The 24,059-nt window shown below is 35.2% G+C and overlaps 2 protein-coding genes across 3 annotated transcripts; both read right to left on the reverse strand.

Annotated features, from left to right (window-relative positions):
• Positions 1-16,638: 16,638 nt before the first annotated feature.
• On the reverse strand, positions 16,639-18,030 carry LOC110804426 (15.7 kDa heat shock protein, peroxisomal). Of its 2 annotated transcripts, XR_008928514.1 has the most exons (3): positions 17,718-18,030; positions 16,869-17,254; positions 16,639-16,804 (listed from the first exon to the last, which is right to left on the reverse strand). XR_008928514.1 is itself a non-coding variant. In XM_022010021.2 (2 exons), exons 1-2 carry the CDS (start codon positions 17,881-17,883, stop codon positions 16,971-16,973), a joined length of 450 nt encoding a protein of 149 aa, XP_021865713.1. In that variant the 5' UTR covers positions 17,884-18,030; the 3' UTR covers positions 16,639-16,970. The 2 variants fall into 2 exon arrangements, 1 of the variants encoding a protein (XP_021865713.1); XM_022010021.2 differs by having other exon boundaries at positions 16,639-17,254.
• Positions 18,031-18,148: 118 nt separating this feature from the next.
• LOC110804425 (uncharacterized) lies at positions 18,149-23,448 on the reverse strand (the record flags this gene model as incomplete). Its single annotated transcript, XM_022010020.2, has 4 exons — positions 18,149-18,799; positions 21,317-21,535; positions 22,802-22,924; positions 23,017-23,448. Coding segments are annotated over 4 exons (1,212 nt in total), but the record flags the coding sequence as incomplete, so codon positions are not given.
• Between the last annotated feature and the right edge of the window lie 611 nt (positions 23,449-24,059).

Below are 24,059 nucleotides of genomic sequence, written 5' to 3' on the forward strand. Positions count from 1 at the left end.
AGTGTGAAAGTGGAGAGACAGATAATAATAGGTGATGAAAGATTCAAGAGTTGGGGTTGCGGCGATAATAAAATATTACGCCGGAGTACTACTCTGTGAGTTCTGCCCTGTTTTTGTCCCGTTTAGGGTTAAATATATTCAACTGGGTTAGCCCCCGGTTCTTTCGAACTCAATTGAACTGAAGAGAGAAGTATTTTCGGATATTAGATATGTGCTTGCAAATGCATATTATAGCCAAAGATAAAATAGAAAAAGGGACAAAAAAAAATTAAATGGTACGGAGTATGGAGTACTTTTTTAAACAAAAATTGTTCCTTTTTTTTACAGAATGATATTTTTTTACATGAATGATATTTCCTTTTTTGTCTTTTAGCTATTTGTCTTTTAGCTGATATGTGTGTTGCCACACATATCTAATATCCGAAAAAACAACCTCTTGAACTGAATGTTTCACGAACATTCTTAAAATTACATGTAAATACAAGTGTTGAGAATGTTTATGTAGAAGGTGATTCTATTGTAAAACTCAGGCCTGTTGTTTTGGACTTAATTGCAGTTACGTTCAGTTCATCTCAGTTCATTTCTAACTCTATTCAGTTCAGTTCAGCCAAAAAGGCTCAGGAGAATAAGGTCTTACTATGCTACTCCCTGGATTTCTTAGATTCTTTACGTATTTTGTTTTGCCTGTTTCGTTTTAATCTTTATGTTTGATATTTTTTAATATTACTCCCGCTGTATTTTTTTTAAAAATACACTTTGACCGGCACGTAATTTTAGAAGAGTGAGTTGAATTTATTAAAATAAGATGAAAGTGGGGTAGTGGGTGAATTATTCATTATAGTAAAAGGATTATGTGAGTAAGTGAAGGGATCACAAAAAAGAGAGAAATATTAATATAATTGGAAGTGAGGACCAAAAAATATCAAAAAAGAAAATGTATCTCTTTTTAAAATACGGCTGTTTAAGAAAAATGTATCTATTTTTAAGATACGGAGTGATAACATAAATGCCCCAAATATTCTGTAAAAAATTATGTCAAGTTATTATTTTAATCAATTAAATCTGTTCGGGCCAAGGATGCTAATGAGCCTTGCTAATGAGACGAGTCAAGCTCGAGGTTTGGCTAACCCCAACTCGAACTCGAAATCTCATAGTCAAGCTCGTCTCGACTCGAAATCTCGCAAACTAAAACTGTCATTCTCGACTCGAAAACTCAAACTCGAGCTCAAAATCCGAAACTCAAAAATTCAACCTTGAGCTCGACTTGAATCAAATTCTAATCTTATAAAAAGTAAGTTTATATCAATTTATTCACAAGTCCAAATGGAAGCTCAACGGAAGTGATTTGTACACTTTCACACTCAAAGAGTTATACTTATAACCCTTTCCTTATTTCCTCCCTCACTTTATCACCAACGTGGGAGTAACTGTAGAAGACATTTCGGCTCCCAATTAGCATAATCTAGATGGACGGTTTAGATTTTGTTTTTCCTTAATAATTTACATTTTTAGGAAAAAGATTTTTAGCAAGTGTAGTTTTTGTAAAGGAAGAAAAATTATACAATGAGGAGCAAAAATGATTTTAACAAATCATATTTTAAAAAAAAGAAGTTTATATTATATATGAATGAATCGAGATTCTCACGAGCTTTTCGATTCGAGTATTGAGTTTCTCAACTCGACTCGTTAAATTTTTGAGTCGATCTCAAGCTCGAGACGAACTGATTCGAGTTGAGCTTTGACCGAGTCGAATTAGAGTAGCTCGCTAGTTCTGTGAGCTCATAAGCACCCCTACTTGGGGCATTAAATCTCCTATTTGTCATAAATTTTTAAAGTAAATAGTGACCACATTGAATAAAATACACATGGAGAAGTTTTTTTTTTTAATAAATTCAATGACCAGTTGAATACAACAAAACGTTAATTAGTTTATCTCCTCCCAAGATTAAAATGTACTTTCGAACAAAAATACAAATGTCTAATCATAATTACAAATCAAACGATGTTACAACGAATTTTTAATCAAATCCCCCGAAATTTCGTATAATGCACCATATAACCCAAGTTTCCAAAGCACATCACCTATCCCTAATTTTTCAGAAATTCGATAACTAAAAGCCCCTATAGCATAATCAACCCAAATAAAGATGAATTTAACCTTAATTAATCCTAATTTAACATTAACTGAACCTAATAAACCTAAAGTAAATGAGTTTTACCACCTAATAATCTCAAAGTTGTATATTTCCACAAATCAGCTATTGTATATTCAAAACTTGTCCCCGCCCATAGAAGGGATAACTTGACGAATATCTTTTCTATGACATAGCCCATGTCTTTAGGGAGATACCTTGAAATCTTGTTCTCGTCTTATAAACCCACTAGAAAGGATTTTGCAAATATATTGAAAAATCAAAAGCAAAATTAACTCATGACATGCTAATTATCTCTCCAAAGCGGAGAGAAATATTTTTGTCCAAATTAATCTAGAAGCTCTTCCAGCTTATGTATGCTCTTCTTTTTTATTGCCTCAAACGACATGCCATCATCTGGATTCAATCTACATAAACATTTTTTTGAAAACAAACCTCCCAGACAACTGCAACCCCTCTTATTTCTTGGGCCACTATTTATAAACCTAAGTCGTTGGATGGCCTAGGGTTGCGACGAACAAGGCCTCTTTTGGGCTAAACTGGGTTGAAACTTCTTCAAAATAGCAACAATCTATGGGTCTCAATAATTAGGAAGACATATCTATCAAACACTTCCTTTTTCAAATGCAAACCAAATCAACAACACTCTTAGAATGACATCTTAAAGCAACGAGAGATTCTTTAGAAGGAATTTCGATGGAAAATTGGGAATGGAAATTCTATCAACTTCTAGCTTGATAATTGGGCTATTCAGACTGGCCTCTTGTCTTTTCTTAACAAGAACATAAATACGGAGTAACCTATGTTGATACGAATCTTGTTGTATCTGATTTTATTCTCCAATCTAAAGAGTGGGATATACCCAAACTCTTTATTGTCATTCTCGGAAATTTGGTTCAAAAAAAGCAGGGAATACCTCCCTTCTCGACATAAGTGATACCCCAATTTTGGGGACCCACAACGTCAGGGAATTTCTCACTTAAATCAACATGTTGGTTAACCCATGATATCCCTGTAACACCCCGACAATTCCCTTTTTCTAAAACAACCCTTTTATAAATATAACTATAGAGAATTATCAAGGCATTATCGCCCGTGTGAAAACGTACGGCTTATTCAAAATTTTGCAGCGGAAAACATAAAACTAACTCTTAAGTTCATAAATAATCGATTACATATTAAGTCCAAAACCAATTAACGGAAATAGGGAAATACGAATAGTACGACAACTTTCAAATTTAAGTTAACAAACCAAATCACTTAATAAAACAAATATAACTACAAGCTCTCTAATCCCGATCCCAATGATGCATCATCTTCAAACCTGTAGATGGGCAACGCTTATTGATCCTTAGAGACTGCTCACCAAAGTTGGGTCATCACAGGATCAATAAGGCATAGCCATGATCAACACACACAAACAAAGCACGTAATCAGCAAAGCTGAGTACTACATACTAAAACAATAATAATCCTAACATGATACTATTAAATGAACCATCCTAACATGATACTAATGAACATAAATAAGGGCAGACAAACATGATAATTTGACGACCATACTTGACTAGACTAGGCTAGACTTATAACAATAATATTATTTTAGTTGAAATAGACAATAGACCGAGTTTTCTAGCTAGAGGCTTCACTAAGGAAGACGAGGTACGGGCGCGACTCCGTAACCTCAGTGACCTGCGATATCGAGGAACGTTTGAATAAAAATAGGACACGGTGATCAATCCGGTCCGAATTAAAGGCCATGGGCTACCACCATGAACCCTAACTCCTGTTTGTCCGTCACTTTAGACGTGCACAGTCTAAAGCTATTGCTACTCAGTTTCACTTTACATGATTTGCAAATTGAAACCCTGTTATGACTCAACAATCACATAAGGCATACAAACCACATATATTCACAACTGTTTTTATCTTGGAATTAAGTAAGTATCATAAAGGGATCAAACAAGACTCATTCCAATTAAATCCAACATTTCCTTTAATACTGATTAACCCCTCTATATGGGTATAAGGTTTCAACTTACTAAACAAGGTCCTCGGCCCTCATAAAGTAGTGAAAAGCTAAAAGGGAACAACAATCAACTGATCTGAATCAATATATACAAGTAATCTAGTGTTCCCAATCAAACATGTTTGCATCAATCATCCATACTAACATGTTATAATTCTCATAATGCAATATAGGTTCAATATGTCCATGCAACAGTATTAAACATGCAATTTCAACCTGACTAAGTTCGTCAATAATATCAACATCACCAAGTTCAACAATACTATCAACATAGCCAAGTTCAACAACAAATTCAACATGGTTTCAACAATTAGCACACATTCCAAGCACACAGGTATGTACGTACCTTGTGTAAACAAACTGATAGGCCACTTTAACACTTTCAAAAGTCGCCTAAAGATAATTCTCCGCCTAAAATAACCAACAAATAATTCCAATCAATTTCTAATCATTGGCAACCATAAGCATTCTAAATGCATCCTAAGCATATTTAGAACTTCCCCCAATATCAAAACTTGAATATTTGATTTCCTAGCATAACAACTATTGAATTAGTGATTGAAATTCGTTGATAACTCTTTGCAAACATCGTACTTTAAATTTTCAGCAATATAACTAATTTCAAACTACTCCCAAAACTTTGAAATCATAAAAATGATAACTTTAATAATCTATAATCATCCTACCATGATTTCAAAACTATTAAACCTTAAAAATTCATGTTTTAATAATTAAAATCATTATTTCAATCAAATTGTATAATCTGGAAATTAACAACTTAATTATATAAAACATATAATCTGAAAATTATAATTAAACCATAAAACTATAAATCTAATCCAAGAAAACATGAATTTAAATTAATAAACATAATTAAAGCCCTAACTTAAACATGATTAACAAATCTGAAAATAATTTAGTTTATAATATCAACATATAATTTGAATTCTAAATATAGATTATCAAAATAATAATTTAAACTATGAAAACCTTAATTAAATTATTAAAACATAGTATTACATTAAATAAATAAAAGGTTAAAGAAGTAACCAAAACAAGAAGAGAGAGAGATTGGCCGGTGACAAGGGGCGGCGACAGCAGGTACGGTGCTCGCAGGCTGGGCGGCGCGGCTAGCCGGTACAGTGGGCGGTGGTTGGTGGCGGTAGCACGGTGGCTGCGTGTGAAGCAAGAAACAAGAAGAACAAAGAGGAGAAGAACGCGAGCCTGTAGGCGCGACAACGGCAGTGAAGCGCGGTGCAGCAAGGCGGCGCAGCACGGGGTAGACGCTGCAACAACAACCAGGTGGTGGTGGTGGCTGAGCAAAAACAGAAACAGAGCAACACCGATTAATTGGTGTGCAAGAAACCGAAACCAAAAGAGAAAAAGAGAAGAACGAGGGAGAGGAAGAAGGAGTTACCGGACGGAAGGGGAGGTTGGCGGTGGTCCGACGGTCGTAGGTGGCCGGTGAGTGGCGGCGGCTGGGACAAAGGGACTTGAGCGTTTTTGCAGGTTCACGTGAATGGAGGGTTTCACGTGAAGTGAAGGAGAGGGGGTTTTTTTTTTTCTTTTTCTTTTACGTGAAGTAGGAAGAGAAGGGAGGAAGTAAATTTGGGTTTATTATGTTGGGCTTCATCAAATTGGGCTAGGAGTAGGATTAAGTTTGGTATTTGAATACAACACCGCTTAGGATTGCTTTCTAAATTCCATCGTGTTTTCGTAATTCAAATTCTTTTTAACATAAAATTCTAAAATCATTTTAATTTCATAAATCGTTGAAATATTTAATACGTATAAAAAAATAAATATTCGTTAATTCCATTTTTATTTCTAAAATTCGTAAATTCTATTTAAATATAATTAACTATACGTTAAAATATATTAATAAAATGTATAAAATTACAGGGGATTACAATCTACCCCTCTTAAAAGAAGTTTCGTCCCGAAACTTGACACGAAAATTCACACATTTTTCAAAAGTTTTCAACTTATTCTTATTGGAGAAGTACTTGTGCCACTCATGTGCACTCTTTTGCCAACTTAAAATTGTTTGTGTTAATCATGAACACCTTTTTCTTATGCGTAGAATCTATTTACTTTGCACCAACATGTATAAGTTGCAAAAAATGAGCATAAAATGCATAAAATTGCCATAAAAATGGGTAAAAGCGCGAATTTCTATCGCATTCTACCCCCCTTAAAGAAAACGAGTTACGCCCTCGTAACTCATCTCAGGGAAAACTTTAGATATTTCTCCTTTCACGAATTTTGTCCCCAATACAATATTTTCACTAAAATCATTCCAGTAAGTAGGACTTCTACAATTCTTTCCATACAATGCCGCAAAAGGTGTAATCTTAATTCTCTCATGGTAACTATTGTTGTAAGAAAATTCAACCAGATCTAGGTAGTCTTCCCAATTACCCTTAAAGTCAATAACACAGGCTCTCAACATATATTCCGTTAGTAATCTCAGTTTGTCTATCGGTTGCAGGGTGGAAAGCAGTACTCATTTTCAATGTCGGTTTAAGATTCACTAGACCTTTGTGTCAAAGCTTCAGACTTTTATGGTAAGGATCTCAAATGTTGTCCCATAAAGATAATGTCTCCAAATCATTCAAAGTGAACACAATAACAGCTAACTCTAGGTCATGGGTAGGGTAATTGATTTCATAAGGTTTCAATTGTCGCGACGACAGGTGCAGAGGTCAAACGCTCTTTTAAAATCTAGAAACTTTCTCACATTTCTCACTCCACTCGAAATTCGATTCCTTTTTCATCAAGTTGGTCATTGGTTTTTCTTTGTTCGAAAAGTCTTTCACAAACCCCCTATAATAGACAGCTAGGCCTAGGAAACTTCAAACATCAGACACGTTCCTTTGGAGTAGGTCACTCACTCACAACTTTATTCTTAGTAGGATCTACAGAAACTCCTTCTACTCAGCTTTCCCTTTTTAGTGAACCTCATTACGCCTTTCATGGATGTATAACTCTTGGGCTTAACTCTTAGCACTTTCCCATTCATACATTCCCATCTTTTCAAGACAACAAATGATTTCAAACGATCCTAGACCACTCAAATCTTCTCTTAAATTTATTCCCTTACGTAACGTAGTTTTCAATCAATTTAGTCCTTCACTTTTCCGTCGGTGTCACTTATACACATATGACTTCAAGATTTGTATACTTCATTTAATAAAACTAGATTCTTTCTAAGTGTCTCCAAGTGATCCTCAAGTGTTTGTCATGCTCTTTCTCGTTCTTTGAATAAATCAGGATATCATCAATAACATAATAATGAACTTAATTCGGAATTCATGGAAAATCTTATTCATCAAATCCATAATTATGGCAGGTGCATTGGTTAACCCAAAAGACGTTACTCTAAACCCTAATGACAATAACGAATCCTAATGAGTTCTTAAGTATATTCTTATCAGCTACTCTCAATCGGTGGTACTTTAAACCCAAATCAGTCTTCGAGAACACACTCACCCAATTCAATTGGTCTAATATGTCATCTATCCTAGGCAAGGAATACTTGTTCTTGATGGTGTTTAGCTCCCTAAAATCGATGCATAATTCCATACTCTTATCTTTCTCCTTAACAAACAACACAGGAGCTCCCCACGGTGATGCACTAGGCCTAATATATTCCTTGACCAAACAAGTCTTGCAACTTTGTCTTAATTAGCTCATTTCAGGAGGTGTCATTCTATCTGGTGCTCTAGATATATGCGTCATTCTAGGAACTTAGTCTATAGAGGACTCAACGGCTCTTAGCAAGTTGCATACCTGCAATCTCACTAGGGAACACATCCTTGAATTCATTCACCATTGGAACATCCTCGATCTTCATTCCGACTTCTTAACTCACATCTAGCTCACACAACCGAAAAATAGTTCACAAGGCAAGTTCTTAAACAATTTGGTACACCTTATGGTTACAACAGTAGGAATACTAACGGGTAAATTAATCACCTCAAAATCTACTAACTTCGGACTCTTAATAAGAGATGACGAAACAAAAGAATAAGCTTTCCCTGAATCAAATAACTTTCTAACTAGCACGGAGTTAATAGAAAAGTAACAGAAACTAAGTCAACATGCCGTTCAGCTTCATTTCGACTTATCACAGAAAGTTTACCCGGGGCCTTGTTATGGTTGTTATTCTAGTTAGCAGACTTATGGAGGTTTCCTTGGCTGTTTCGCGACCCTATAGGCTTCGAACTCTAATTTCTTGACTGGTTAAATCACGACTTCACCTGGTTACCACTCTCATTACCATTTTGTTCCTTTTTTTGCTTAGTAAAACACTCATACTTCCTATGCCCCTTTTTCTGACAATGGTTACAGTTCATTAATTCTCCCTTACAATTCCTACCAGGATGGTTGTTATTGCACATCTTACAGTGATACACTCTCTCAGATTGGTTCCTATTGTTGTGCCCCTGTTTGTTCCTTCCTTGAAAGTTTCCATATCCATTCCCATTCCCATCTTCATATTCTCATTCCTATTCCTCTTGGAATTCTCTTGGTTTTACCCATTATTGAAGTCTTTTCTTTTCTCCCCAATAACATATTTCTTGTCCCTTCTGGGCTACAGGCCATAAATGTGAGCAGCTCTCCCATACACAATATCTAAAGACGTAAAGGTTTCCCCACCTAATCCTAAGGTGGCCATGCTATAATTCTGCTATAGTATTCATCGATGGTCATGCTGCCCATACTAAGGTTTATGAATTCCTAAACTTTTTGCTTTCTCATAAAAGGTAGGGTAAAACTTTCCCTTAAGGCAGTAACAATTGAATCCTAATTGAATCTCTCAGCAGTGCTAAGCCTAACTCTATTCTCTCTCCATCATAAATCAGCTTCATCTTTCAAATACATGACAACTTGACACACTCTCATATTCTAAGGATAGTTCACCGGCTCAAACAATTTCTCAAACTCTCTAACCTAGCTCTCTAAAAAGTAAGATCAGTTTCCCCCTTGAAGTATGGTGACTTAACTTTGGCTAGTCTCTCAAACATGTCCCCAGTAGAATCGGGACGCCCAGTTCTCCATTGGATCAACTTTTCCGTCAAGAGGCGAATAACAACAACTAAGTCATTATTGTTGGTCATTCTATAACACGACCTGAAATCCATATACTCTATCTTAGGTTCTAAACATCACTTACATGTCATCCTATATCAAGCAATATTTGATTTGACCATAGAGATCTCCTCAATAAACAATATTCACATAAAATCATTTACGAAGGTGCAACAATCATTGCAAAATAATTCTCCTCGATCATTCGCGAACGACGTTCACATAAAGGACATCCGATCGAGGGAAACAAATCAAATTCAATCATCACAAATAATAATGATAATAATAAAAGAAATTATTACTATTCGCGTGCCCAAACTAAATTATTGACCACTTGGATAATTAAATATTTAACTTTAATTCCTCAAAAGAAACTTGTATTTCCTAAAAGAAACTTTTATTCCTCAAAACAATATTAATAACAATTTCTAAACCATAATAACGTACTTGTCCCAAAATAAAATAAAAGCGCTATGCAATAAATTTAAACTACCGCTGGGCGACTTGTCCCACATTATTCTCACACACAACTAAATATGTAAGCAAAGCTAAAGGGAAACATCATCAGAATTGTCCTTTGATTCGCTATAACCTTGTAGGGTGAATAACTCATATTTAAGTTCATCATCATCATCCATATCAAAAGAATAAGTTTCCTTTCTTGGCCTTGAGGATCTTCGTAGCCTTTGAGACTGAAGTCATCCTCTTCTGCCTCAGTATCACTACATTATAAATATCAACTCTAGTATGCCCTCTAACACAGTCAAACTCACGAATGGCTTCCTCATCCCTATCAGGGTCTCCTGTTCTTAATATATGACGCATAGTGCGTTCAAAGCTGGTATAACTATTAATGTCAGACTCATAATCCATTTCATTCTCATGATCACTTAGTACAATTGAGTTACTATTGAATCCTGGCAAGATATTCACATCTAAACACCACTTTCTTCACAAAAATATCAGTGATCTCTATATCGATCCTTCTCGAGGGATCCTATGTTGGTATACTTAGAAAGAAATATTTTATTTCTGAAATAAACAATTTCAGATCTCACTAATGACTTCCCAACCAAATCATAATCAAAATTCGATAACACAATGAGATTGGTGGAAGTAAACAATTTCTATTATGCACATATAATTACAACATTTAAACAATAAACACTTGCACGTACATAACAATTAATTTCTTATGCTAGCATTAACTAGCTACTAATGCACATATAATTCCTATCCTATATGCCCTTTCCTATATTACCCATCTCTCATAATAAATCATAATAGGTCAAACATTGAAGAATTTAAAGAATAAAACAAGAACGATTAGTAAGAAATAATTTTATTAAACAAATAAATAATAAACGAATAAATAAAATAAAGATTTTTTTTATATTTCGAATATATTTAATTAAATTCGAAAAGAAAAGGAACGTACTTAATTAGAATAAACGAAAAGTTTCAAATAAATAAGTTAATTTCGAACTTAAAAAAGAAATATTAATATGCTTTCAAACAAAATAAAATGAATTTGGTCCCCCCAAAAAAAAAGTACGCATTTTTTGAATGATATAGTGAATAGGAGCTCAATCCTAGAAAATTCGTTTTAGAAAACTAGCTAGTTTAGGCGCCTAAAAATTATTGAATTAAAACCATAAGCTTCTAGATACCACTTTGTAACACCCCGACAATTCCCTTTTTCTAAAACAACCCTTTTATAAATATAACTATAGAGAATTATCAAGGCATTATCGCCCGTGTGAAAACGTACGGCTTATTCAAAATTTTGCAGCGGAAAACATAAAACTAACTCTTAAGTTCATAAATAATCGATTACATATTAAGTCCAAAACCAATTAACGGAAATAGGGAAATACGAATAGTACGACAACTTTCAAATTTAAGTTAACAAACCAAATCACTTAATAAAACAAATATAACTACAAGCTCTCTAATCCCGATCCCAATGATGCATCATCTTCAAACCTGTAGATGGGCAACGCTTATTGATCCTTAGAGACTGCTCACCAAAGTTGGGTCATCACAGGATCAATAAGGCATAGCCATGATCAACACACACAAACAAAGCACGTAATCAGCAAAGCTGAGTACTACATACTAAAACAATAATAATCCTAACATGATACTATTAAATGAACCATCCTAACATGATACTAATGAACATAAATAAGGGCAGACAAACATGATAATTTGACGACCATACTTGACTAGACTAGGCTAGACTTATAACAATAATATTATTTTAGTTGAAATAGACAATGGACCGAGTTTTCTAGCTAGAGGCTTCACTAAGGAAGACGAGGTATGGGCGCGACTCCGTAACCCCAGTGACCTGCGATATCGAGGAACGTTTGAATAAAAATAGGACACGGTGATCAATCCGGTCCGAATTAAAGGCCATGGGCTACCACCATGAACCCCAACTCCTGTTTGTCCGTCACTTTAGACGTGCACAGTCTAAAGCTATTGCTACTCAGTTTCACTTTACATGATTTGCAAATTGAAACCCTGTTATGACTCAACAATCACATAAGGCATACAAACCACATATATTCACAACTGTTCTTATCTTGGAATTAAGTAAGTATCATAAAGGGATCAAACAAGACTCATTCCAATTAAATCCAACATTTCCTTTAATACTGATTAACCCCTCTATATGGGTATAAGGTTTCAACTTACTAAACAAGGTCCTCGGCCCTCATAAAGTAGTGAAAAGCTAAAAGGGAACAACAATCAACTGATCTGAATCAATATATACAAGTAATCTAGTGTTCCCAATCAAACATGTTTGCATCAATCATCCATACTAACATGTTATAATTCTCATAATGCAATATAGGTTCAATATGTCCATGCAACAGTATTAAACATGCAATTTCAACCTGACTAAGTTCGTCAATAATATCAACATCACCAAGTTCAACAATACTATCAACATAGCCAAGTTCAACAACAAATTCAACATGGTTTCAACAATTAGCACACATTCCAAGCACACAGGTATGTACGTACCTTGTGTAAACAAACTGATAGGCCACTTTAACACTTTCAAAAGTCGCCTAAAGATAATTCTCCGCCTAAAATAACCAACAAATAATTCCAATCAATTTCTAATCATTGGCAACCATAAGCATTCTAAATGCATCCTAAGCATATTTAGAACTTCCCCCAATATCAAAACTTGAACATTTGATTTCCTAGCATAACAACTATTGAATTAGTGATTGAAATTCGTTGATAACTCTTTGCAAACATCGTACTTTAAATTTTCAGCAATATAACTAATTTCAAACTACTCCCAAAACTTTGAAATCATAAAAATGATAACTTTAATAATCTATAATCATCCTACCATGATTTCAAAACTATTAAAACCTTAAAAATTCTTGTTTTAATAATTAAAATCATTATTTCAATCAAATTGTATAATCTGAAAATTAACAACTTAATTATATAAAACATATAATCTGAAAGTTATAATTAAACCATAAAACTATAAATCTAATCCAAGAAAACATGAAATTAAATTAATAAACATAATTAAAGGCCTAACTTAAACATGATTAACAAATCTGAAAATAATTTAGTTTATAATATCAACATATAATTTGAATTCTAAATATAGATTATCAAAATAATAATTTAAACTATGAAAACCTTAATTAAATTATTAAAACATAGTATTACATTAAATAAATAAAAGGTTAAAGAAGTAACCAAAACAAGAAGAGAGAGAGATTGGCCGGTGACAAGGGGCGGCGACAGCAGGTACGGTGCTCGCAGGCTGGGCGGCGCGGCTAGCCGGTACAGTGGGCGGTGGTTGGTGGCGGTAGCACGGTGGCTACGTGTGAAGCAAGAAACAAGAAGAACAAAGAGGAGAAGAACGCGAGCCTGTAGGCGCGACAACGGCAGTGAAGCGCGGTGCAGCAAGGCGGCGCAGCACGGGGTAGACGCTGCAACAACAACCAGGTGGTGGTGGTGGCTGAGCAAAAACAGAAACAGAGCAACACCGATTAATTGGTGTGCAAGAAACCGAAACCAAAAGAGAAAAAGAGAAGAACGAAGGAGAGGAGGAAGGAGTTACCGGACGGAAGGGGAGGTTGGCGGTGGTCCGACGGTCGTAGGTGGCCGGTGACTGGGAGGAAGTAAATTTGGGTTTATTATGTTGGGCTTCATCACATTGGGCTAGGAGTAGGATTAAGTTTGGTATTTGAATACAACACCGCTTAGGATTGCTTTCTAAATTCCATCGTGTTTTCGTAATTCAAATTCTTTTTAACATAAAATTCTAAAATCATTTTAATTTCATAAATCGTTGAAATATTTAATACGTATAAAAAATAAATATTCGTTAATTCCATTTTTATTTCTAAAATTCGTAAATTCTATTTAAATATAATTAACTATACGTTAAAATATATTAATAAAATGTATAAAATTACAGGGGATTCCAATCCCGGACAACCTTCCCCAATGAGAATATCATTTGGAAGATTCATCTCCCACGAAAAATTCAGATTTTCCTCTGCCAAATTTGTCATAAAAGTATCCCTACTAAAGACACCCTCTTTAAAAGAAATATTATGCCTTCCGATGTCTGTACGCTTTTACATTGAAACTATTAATCACCTATTTATTCAGTGTCCAACTGTAAAACGGGTTTGATCGCTTGACTATATGCAAAGTGGTTAGATTGTTCTAACTCTCACCATGACTTTTTTTATACCATTCAATATCTAAAAAACAATCAAACAACTCTCTGCAAAAAAAATTCACTATTTAGGCCCGCAAAGAGAGGAATGACTGCATTTTCAACAATAGTATTTTTAATGTTTTTCGATTCTTCTTTAATGCCACTATATCATCCAACAAATAACAGCTTCGAACTAATATTGACCTGCATCAACTTAAGGCTACCCCTCTCACTTCACACACTAACACAACTGTACTCACACTCCTTCGGTTCTAGTTTGTTGTTACCCCCTCCACAAGATACTTTCAAGCTCAACTTTGACGGAGGTTGCAAAACTTCATCAGCTCAGCATTCATACTTACAACCTAGGTATTACGCAAGTTTTTTTGACATAAGCTTGTGCTTTTCACAAAGGACTTTAAAAGCGAAAATACTCACCATTAAGCATTAAAGGGAATAACCTGATGGTCATCAACGCAATAAAATAAACTTAAAAAATCATGTGAAAGCTCCATTTCATCATTCAAGATATTCTCAATTTCTTCGACAATTGAAATATTAAGCACGTCCACTGAGAAGTCAATTGAGCAATAGATTAAATAGCAAATGGTGGTCATTTAATTAGCAAAATTGCGTGTATTGATTCTTGTAATAGTCCCTAGTTACTTTTCATTTTAGACAGTAATTACTCAGGAGTATCCCTCGTGCGAAAGGGCTCCTAACGTACTATTCTTCTGGCCTTTTTTAAAAAAAAAATCTTAATACAAACTTGGGTGAAATACAATTTCCTTCAAACTTGACAGCTTGTTGTCTGCATTATATGGTTTCTCGTAGAGCTGTCAAATCTCAACCCGAACCGTTGAACCCGCTGGGTTAATCCGATTCGTTAAGAACCCGAACGGTTAATAACCCGTTAGTTGGAACCCGAAAACTAACCGAACCGATAACATTCAACCCGAACCCGAACCGTCTCGAAAATATTAAACAGATTAAGACCCGATACCCGATAGCAAACCGTCATGCGTCAACCCGAAACCGTTTCTACCCGAACCGAATGGACCCGAAAACTGTTAATGACCCGATTTATTTCAACCCGAACCGTTTCAACCCGGGGAAAACCCGTTCACAACCCGAACCGTTTACAACCCGAACCGTTTCAACCCGGACCGTTTACAACCCAAACCGTTTACAACCCGAACCGTTTACAACCCGTAACCCGTTTACACCCCGTTTAATTCAAACCGTTCATAACCCGCCTCAAAAATAAGTTTTTACTTGAAATGTTTTCCTTCAAACCAAACAGAGCCGAAATGCTAAGATATCAAATGAAATAATTCGTAAGTAATTGTACTTCTTAAACCTTTATAAACCAAAGATATAATTCAATGTGCGTTGTTCAACCGAGTATTCGAACTGTTGTTTATCAACCGACTAAGTAACTAAACATGTTATCATTTAACATATTGTTCTTTATTAGATGTATTTCCAATATAGCTATATTACTGTATAGTTCTAGTCTTGTATAATTGAATGTGCACTTTTTTATTGACTCGTATTCAACTAACTAATCGTCTAATCGATCATTAAACTAAATTAATCTAATTCAATACCTTATAAGCTTATAAGCTTAATTGTAACCTAAGAACTAATCGAAAAACTATGCTATTTTAATTGAATCGACTTAATTCATTAACAATTGAACTTGTTTGTCTCGTTTCGTTAATAAACATGTTAGTCTCGTTGTTGTTTAAACCAATATGAATATATTACAAACTTGTATTTACAAATTTTACAAATTCATTACGTATTAATTCATCATTATCGATTATTAATTACTACGTTATTAGTATTTAGTTCATCAATACATGTTTCGTAATACTCTGGCATGGTGGAGGAGGGCATAGATGATTTTGATTCCATTTGAATAATTTGATTAGTAAATATTACATGACATAATAAAAGAATTGACTGACTTTTCTTAATTAAGTTTATGAAATTAATTGGATAGTGAACATTACTACATTAGTTGTTCGTCAAAAAAGAAAATAACATTAGTTATAAACCACGTAATCAAATTATATGGCCACTTTTACATGTCACTTTACTTTTATAATGTAGATATTATAGTATAAACATATTGAAAGATGTGATTTTAGTAATAACTCGACATTGTTTGTAATTTGTATCCGAATCGATCTGACTAAACATGAAACCGATCCGATATAAACCCGACCCGATTACAATCCGGCTAAACCCGTTAACAAACCGAACCGAATCGACCTGACCCGGCAACAAACCGACCCGATCTGACCCGACCTGATATGAACCTGAACCGATTTGAACCCGACTTAACCCGTTTATGACCCGACCAAATATGAACCCGACCCGATACGAACCCGTACCACATAACCCGAACTCGAACCGAACCGTTAATTTTTCAACCCGACCCGACCCGAACCGATAGCAAAATGAACCGGTTTCAACCCGAACCGATGAACCCGAACCGATCACCCGATTTGACACCCCTAGTTTCTCGAGTTGTTTACTTGCTCTTTCACATACCCTGCTTAATTGCTTATAGTTCTTGTTTCAAAGAAAACAACTCCAGAAACCAAATCATCAGGAGTAAGATACTTCACTAGAACAATAAAACCATAAAACTTTCCATGCTAATTAATTTGGCTGTTGCAACTCCGTACGACATACATAAGATACAGAGTAAAATTTCCAAACTACGTACGTACAAGTATATATTGACCCGACATGACAAATTAAAAAAACCTATGGCAAAATGAACACACAACAGTAACAACTTACAAGTTGTAATTATAGCTAGACTAGATGATGCATACAATACAACATTGTTAAAGCAAGACTTTTCAAATAACACGTGTGAGTGTTCCGTAACTCCGTAAGATAAGATTATTAAATCACTTTATTTACTGTCGTACAGTTTTAAGGTGAAACCTCGTTTAACTTCAGAGCTTGCTAGAGATGTTAATGGTTCGAACTTTAGAACGTTTGGGATAATTGTCCTTAGGGACGATAATAGTTAACACACCATTTTCCAGGTGAGCTTTTATTTGATCCACTTTTGTATTTACCGGTAACTCTATCCGCCGGTCGAAGTTTCCCTTGCCTCCTCTTTCAGATACATGCCAGACTATGTCTTTTCCCGGTGATTCCTCTTTTCCACCTTCTCCTTTTATAAGGAGAACATTATCTTCATCTACCTCTAACTTTATATTATCCTTGTTGTACCCTGTTTGTTATCAAACAATTCCTTCATCAGATTACCAGATTTTGTACGGCAAAACTTTTCTACCGATCTACCAAACGATTTTTAAGTGAGTCTATGTTCTGTTCACCTTATTTCCACTTATTTTAGGAAGAAAAAAAAGTTCAGATAACTTCAGATAAGTCCAGTTAAGTTCAGATGAAATAAGTTCAGATCAGTTAAGTTCAGATAAGATAAGTTCAGAAAAAATAAAGGTCCATCAAGTACAACTTATAACTAAAATAAGTTTTGATAAATTTTAATAAGCTCAGTTCAGAAAAAATAAGTGAAAATCAAGTGAATAAAACGCACCCTAAACGTATAATTATTTTAAGTCTAATTACATCCTACAATGTTAAATTAAACTATAAACAATCTCTAACAAAAAATTAAACAGACCATTATATCAAATTTAAAAAGGGAACGGATTGGAATTTGGAAGTCGTACCTGGAACATTTAGTTTGAAGAAATGAGCATTTGGAGATTCATACCAATCCAAAAGAGGAGTAGAAGATTCACCATATATTGCAGGACTCCAAATTAGTTGCCTAAATGGATCACCAAACATGCCTTTCGCCATTCTTTTTTTCTTTGGAATTGAAATATAACACATGAAGATGATGTCTTCTTAATTCTTATTATGATTGTCATAAATCACAATGTCCTAGAAGGTTCTACACTTTGACACATAGGTTTTTGTAGTTCTATCTAATTTGGGGGTTTTTTATTTGGGTGTTTTACTGTTTCCTTAATCTTCTAGAAAAATCTGGGAGTGAACAAATGTCCATAATATGCGTGTGTTTGTCCGTATTAAAATTGTACCTGGAAAGTAAATATAGATGATCCTATCATAGAAGATATAATTTGCAACAGAGATCTGCTTGAGTAACCGGTGAAAACCTTCATAGAAGATGTAATCATATACTGTAAATACATTTGTTACAAACACACTCTAGAAGCTGTTGAGCATACACGAGCTGATTGTGAAAGTGATTCTGAAATGTGTATATATTTCACATTATGAAATTTTTGAAAGTTAACCCAGAATTCCAGAAAACACTACATTGGACCTTAACCTACTGATCTCAGAATTAGTAATCCATCTTTGCCTTTTTCCTTGCCAAGAAACGTTCTTTGGCCGCTGCAAGAGCTTCCTGACTTTTCTTATGATGGTCCTGTTTAGGCTGATCAACGAGTTGTGGGTTAGGTGCCGGGTTTGCAGGTGGGTTAGGTGCCGGGTTTGCAGATGGGTCTTGTCTTACCTCAGGAGCAACAGCAGCTGCTTCTCCTTTAACTCTATCATCCAATCTCGAAGGTGAGACTACCGCTGAGCTGGGGGACGGATGGCCCACGACTCTTTCATTTAAGTCTGTTTCCTTTTCTGGGTTCCCCGGTTGTTTGAACTCTTCTCTGGAAGGTGCTGGCTCCTTGTCTTCTCTACTTGACTTCTTGGACTTTTCCTCAGCACCAAATGCCACATTTTTTGATAGGTTGAAATAAAAATCTGCTAGGTCACTCTTCTTGGTCACCTGCAACACGAAGAAGACAAACAATATTAACACAACTACAAAGCCTAGAAAAAGTGATGTTAATATAATTGCATAAACACATAGAAAAATGAGAAAAACAACGTCTTTCTCGCTCTGAATAAACCCCATAAGTATTAAAATCACGCCCTTTTCGCTGTCTCGTCTGTTATGTAACGGTGAAACATTATGTCTATAGAAGTATAATGTTTCAACTCAAAAACCAATTAATTTAGGTAATTTGAAGTTTCAAGCCATGGTGGCCGCAATCTGTCCCAATTACATCTATTACAAATGACGAATGCAACTGCGTCCATGAGTTGTTCTAAATTGATTTAAACGTACATTATCTGAGTTCTAACATAATGTGAGCTCTAATTAAATTAATGTTATGCTGCTAACTTTTCAACATAAAAAACAACAAAAACTAGAGCAAACAGGATTACAGCACATCGCTCTACAGTTTGTTGCTTTTGATGTTGAAATAGTTTTTCTTTATCCATGGACAGAATCACATTTTGGCTAGTTACATCGATATAATAGGATCAAAGCCACAACATTCAAAGGAAACAAATCACTTACAAATACACTTAGAACCCAAGTACCAACAAAGGTACATGGAAAGATACGGGAGTGATTATAGTTTCTGATGGCTGGACAGACAGGCAACAGAGGCCCTTGACTAATCTCGTGGTTACTTCTGGAAGTGGCCCTAAATATCTAAGATGAGAATTGCTATGGTAGTGTTGAGGAAAAACACTAATTTGCTGATCTTAAAGAAATAGTTACCAAGCTGCATATTCCCATTACAGATTGTTCATCCAATATCCACACATCTAAAAGATGGTATTCTTAACCTTGAAAAACATACTTCCCGTTTTTGTTTTTAGTAGCATCCTTTTTTTAAAATTCAATCCCCAAGGACTCCAACACACACCTTTTCCCGTTAATATATGTATTTGCATATTTTAACAAATAAGAAAATATTGAGTACTGATGAAAGTGCATATTGTGGCGAAACTAACAAGATCCCACATGGATGATACTTATATATTGCTTGTACTTCCTCCTTTTCTTATCAATGGACACATTTTGAGTTTAACACTAATCAAATAAGTTGTTTTGACTTCTTCTTGTGATGTCATATGGGGACTTGTTAGATTCGTCTTAATATATATTTATTCAAATATCAAATGTTATAACTTTGCATATTGATAACGAAAGATATTGATGTTGAAATCATGCATTGGACAGCGTGCCTAAAGAAGGTGTCACTAAAATGAAAAGGAGGAAGTATGAAAGTAGAAAGGTACGGTCAAAGTTCACCATGAAAATAGAAATGGTGCAGACAAAAAGAAACAAAGTACGGGGTATGTGCTAAATATACAAGGAGTGTATCAGCAAACATATAATGACTTCCAACAGTCCAATACATAAATAGCTAAGGTTCTCGATAATGAATATTAATTGAAGAACTTTATAATGAATCATTCTACAAGATAGGCCATATTTATACCGAAAAATCCTTTGAAATTGCTTTTGGTTGCTAATACCTACTTTAATTAAGGAATTATTGTATTCTACAGCTTTCTACTCGTCCTAGTCCCATAAAAGTTATCCAATTGGACATTGTGCACCTAAAAACAATGGGTGTTTTCAGATCTAGGGTTTAGATCGAACCCTAAATCTAAAATTGGGGCATGGCTAGACAACTACTGAGCTCAAAAGCTAGGGGTTGAGACAATGGATATAAGGCTACAAGCATTAAGGAAAATTACAGAAATGATGACCAGGCCAAGGCTAGATTTGTAAAATTGAAAGGTCAAAAGAAAAAGTTGGTGGGAGGAGCGGACTGCATCCTTGCTGTTGTTAAAGAGTTCATTCAAGCCATTTGTTTCATATAGGAATAAAAATAAAAAGTTTTTAAGTCATATGTTGTTGGATAAGTGTCATGTGTTGGATAAGTGTCATGTATGTTTTCAAAATACCAAAAATTCATAATATTTACTAACAGATAATTAAAAATAACAACGGTCAAAACCATTCGTTGGCACACATGAAAGTTCAAATGTTGCAATTATAAAAGAACGGAGGAAGTAGTTAACATAGAAAGTTATTTTCAGTTACTTCGCCATTGTAAGCTTATAAATATGATAGGGTACTAAGTTATTATGATTCAGTTTTAACACTGACTGTTTCTTCTGCATTTAATCTTTTAGAATTCATAATAGATTGTTTTATACTTCACCAGTAATACATTGTACTCTTTACAATAAAACTCATAATACAATAAAGTCATATGGGTGGATTAGACAAGGCAATATGTTACTCCTTGAGATTTCAGTACCAACTATAATAAACTACTAAGCTTGTTGTTATGCATTCCATGTGATAACTGATAAGGCATCTTGCATTCTTGCTACCATAATCATTTTGAATGTGGCAAATCAAGTTGGGGTCACAATTTTAACAAGCGCACGTATACTCTACAAAGATCAAAAAGCAAAGACAAAAACTTACATTATCCTTCTCTTCACGTAACTCACGCAAGCGTTCTTCCTCCATCCATTTCTCCTGCTCAGCAAGCTTCCTTTTGTAAGCACCGGTGACAAACTTGTCTTTATCTGCATAAAGGTGATCCTCTTTGTTTCTTTCTTTTGCAAGCTTCCTCTCATAAACAACCTCATGTTCTCTTTCCCGTTTTTTGGCTTTCTCCATCAGCGCTTGTATGTATTTTGGCTAAAATATTTAAATTTAAAGCATCAGAAGAAAGGTCAAAGGTTGAATTTATATTTCAAAATAACCAAGAAATAACAGGTTCATACAAGCAGAGATTGGAGAAGGACAGGTCAAAGATTGGTTAGAAAGAGGGATAGACGGTTAATTGGTGAGTCAAAGGCGGTGTATGAAAAAGCGTGCCTAAAGCGCTGAAGCGCTCGCGATAGGGGGTAAGCGCTTTTTTAGTTCTAGGTGAAGTGCATTCAAAGAAGCACACCTGAGGCGCATGAAGTACACTTAAAGCGCACGAGGGGCATGGGATGAAGCGCAAGTGAAGCGCACCTAGGAGCAACAAGACCCATATCACCTTGATGCGCCTTTAGCTTATTTATATACCGGTCAAAGCAGTAGAGGAAAGATAAAGTTCCAAAAATAAAATATGTAAAACTTGAAGAATCAAGTCAAACAACATCAGAGTTACAAGTTCATTGTGTCTCAATACATCATTCTCTCTAAATGGTTAGACAAGAAAAAGTTAGGGCAAGACTCCCCACCCTATACCCTCAACATAACCAAACATGCCTACTGATTGTGTCAGATGGTGATCCAAGCAAAGCAAGAAAACCAAGTGCTCTACCAGTATGATTAGACATTACAATGAGAATTCCAGTTTAGGTGTAGAGTGCATATAGGGGAATGTAAACAAACATCTTCTAAAATCGAAGTTCTCAAAGATCACATTTTTTACTCAAACGATGGCACCGCTTAAAGTTGTAACAGAATTCTATAAGCCACACAAATATTTTTTAAAAAGAAAAGGCAATGGAAGCAGCGTTATTGCAGAAATTTCCACAGACAATTTCCATGCCCACAATCAACCAAATGACAGCATGATTAACAAACTTCCTACTTATACCTCCACAAAAAGTAACCAACAAAGATATGAGCCCCAGTGTTCAGCCTAACCATTTTCTGAAACAAATGATTTTGGTCTAAACGGAAAACTCAAAGTGCCCCCATACATTAGCTAGACTGCGAGCATCAAACCTAGAACCAAAGGCAAAAGCAAAGTTCATGACAAATAGCAATTACACCACCACAAATGATTAGCTACTAAATAGAGCTTTGTCAAATTATTGATAACGGTTCAACAACACCTACCAAAAGATTGTTCAATGTAACCCAAAAGATTGCATATATCAATTAAAGGTTCAACAACACCTCCCAAACCCTAAACATATAGAATCCAAATTACCAAAAACAATGACTAAATTATTAGACAATTACCTGGCGCTGCTGTCTATCTTCGGCTTTCGGCTGAACCATTTTCGATTTCATATCATCATAAACACCATCATAGTCAAATACGGAAGGGTCTTCTTCTAACGCTTTCTTGTACTGATCCTCAACCTACAAACAAATGATACACTTTTTAACCATTAATTTGCCCCCAATTTTGATAATCACGAAACCCTAAGAAATAAGAGAGGGAGAGAGCTTACCTCTTTGTTGGACTTCTTCTTAGCAGCTTGGCGAGAAATTTCTCTCTCCACATCGTCGTCGTCGTCGTCGTTGAAAGCAGAGGGTTTGGGGACCAATGTTCTGGCTTGCTGCTGCTTTTGCTGGGATTTCGGAACCCTGATTTGCAGTCCGTACTTGTTTGCTTGCATCGTTGTTTGCCTGAATTTCTCTTTCGATTTGTACAGCTTCGAAGGCGGCGGAGGGAAGCCAGGGGCAACGGAAGCTCCTCCGCACAGGGGAGTGGTGCTCTGCAATACCGTCGAGCGAGCGGGCGCGGCGCGGCGCAGCACACTGATCGGAGCTCCGGCAAGGAGAAGAAGCAAGAGCGAAATAGGGAGTTGCCAAATTACCGGAGTGTTGATCCAAATATAAGAAATCGGGTGTTTTGATAGAGTAAGGTGGGAATGGGAGTTTTAATCTCTATTTATGATAAAACAATATTATTGATGGGGAAATATAATGTTGTTTTGTGTTGTAGTTATTTGTGGGCATACGTCTCTATTTATAATACAAACTAGATCTCCTATTTTCCGTAGATTTCTTAATTCATATAGACTTCTATCTTACTAGTATTTTATGCACGCGATGCGTGTGTGAATTTTTAGAATGCATAAAATACAACATTAAGAAATTAGTATTTATTATCGTAAAATGGCTACCTCTTTTTTGATATAATAGAGATTATGATTGAAATAATCATAAAGATAATGTATTTGTCTGACTAATTTGTTTTTGAATTGGAAATCATGATTGATTTAATTCGGGCCAAGGTTATTGTTTTTTTCCAGTATCTAATTTGCTAATCGCTAACTGATGTACCCGGGTACAGCCAGCTCTGGCTGTACCCCCAAAAACGACGCGCTCATATTGTTTGTTCATTCTTGTCGATTGTTTGTTCTTTTTTATTGTACTGTTTGTTCATTCTTATTGTACTGTTTGTTCATTCTTATTGTACTGTTTGTTCTTTCTTGTTGTAATGTTTGTTTTTTCATGTTATTTTTAAAATTCATCATCAAATTTTCAT

This window comes from Spinacia oleracea, chromosome 1, assembly GCF_020520425.1.
Source record: "Spinacia oleracea cultivar Varoflay chromosome 1, BTI_SOV_V1, whole genome shotgun sequence".
Lineage (NCBI taxonomy): Eukaryota > Viridiplantae > Streptophyta > Magnoliopsida > Caryophyllales > Amaranthaceae > Spinacia > Spinacia oleracea.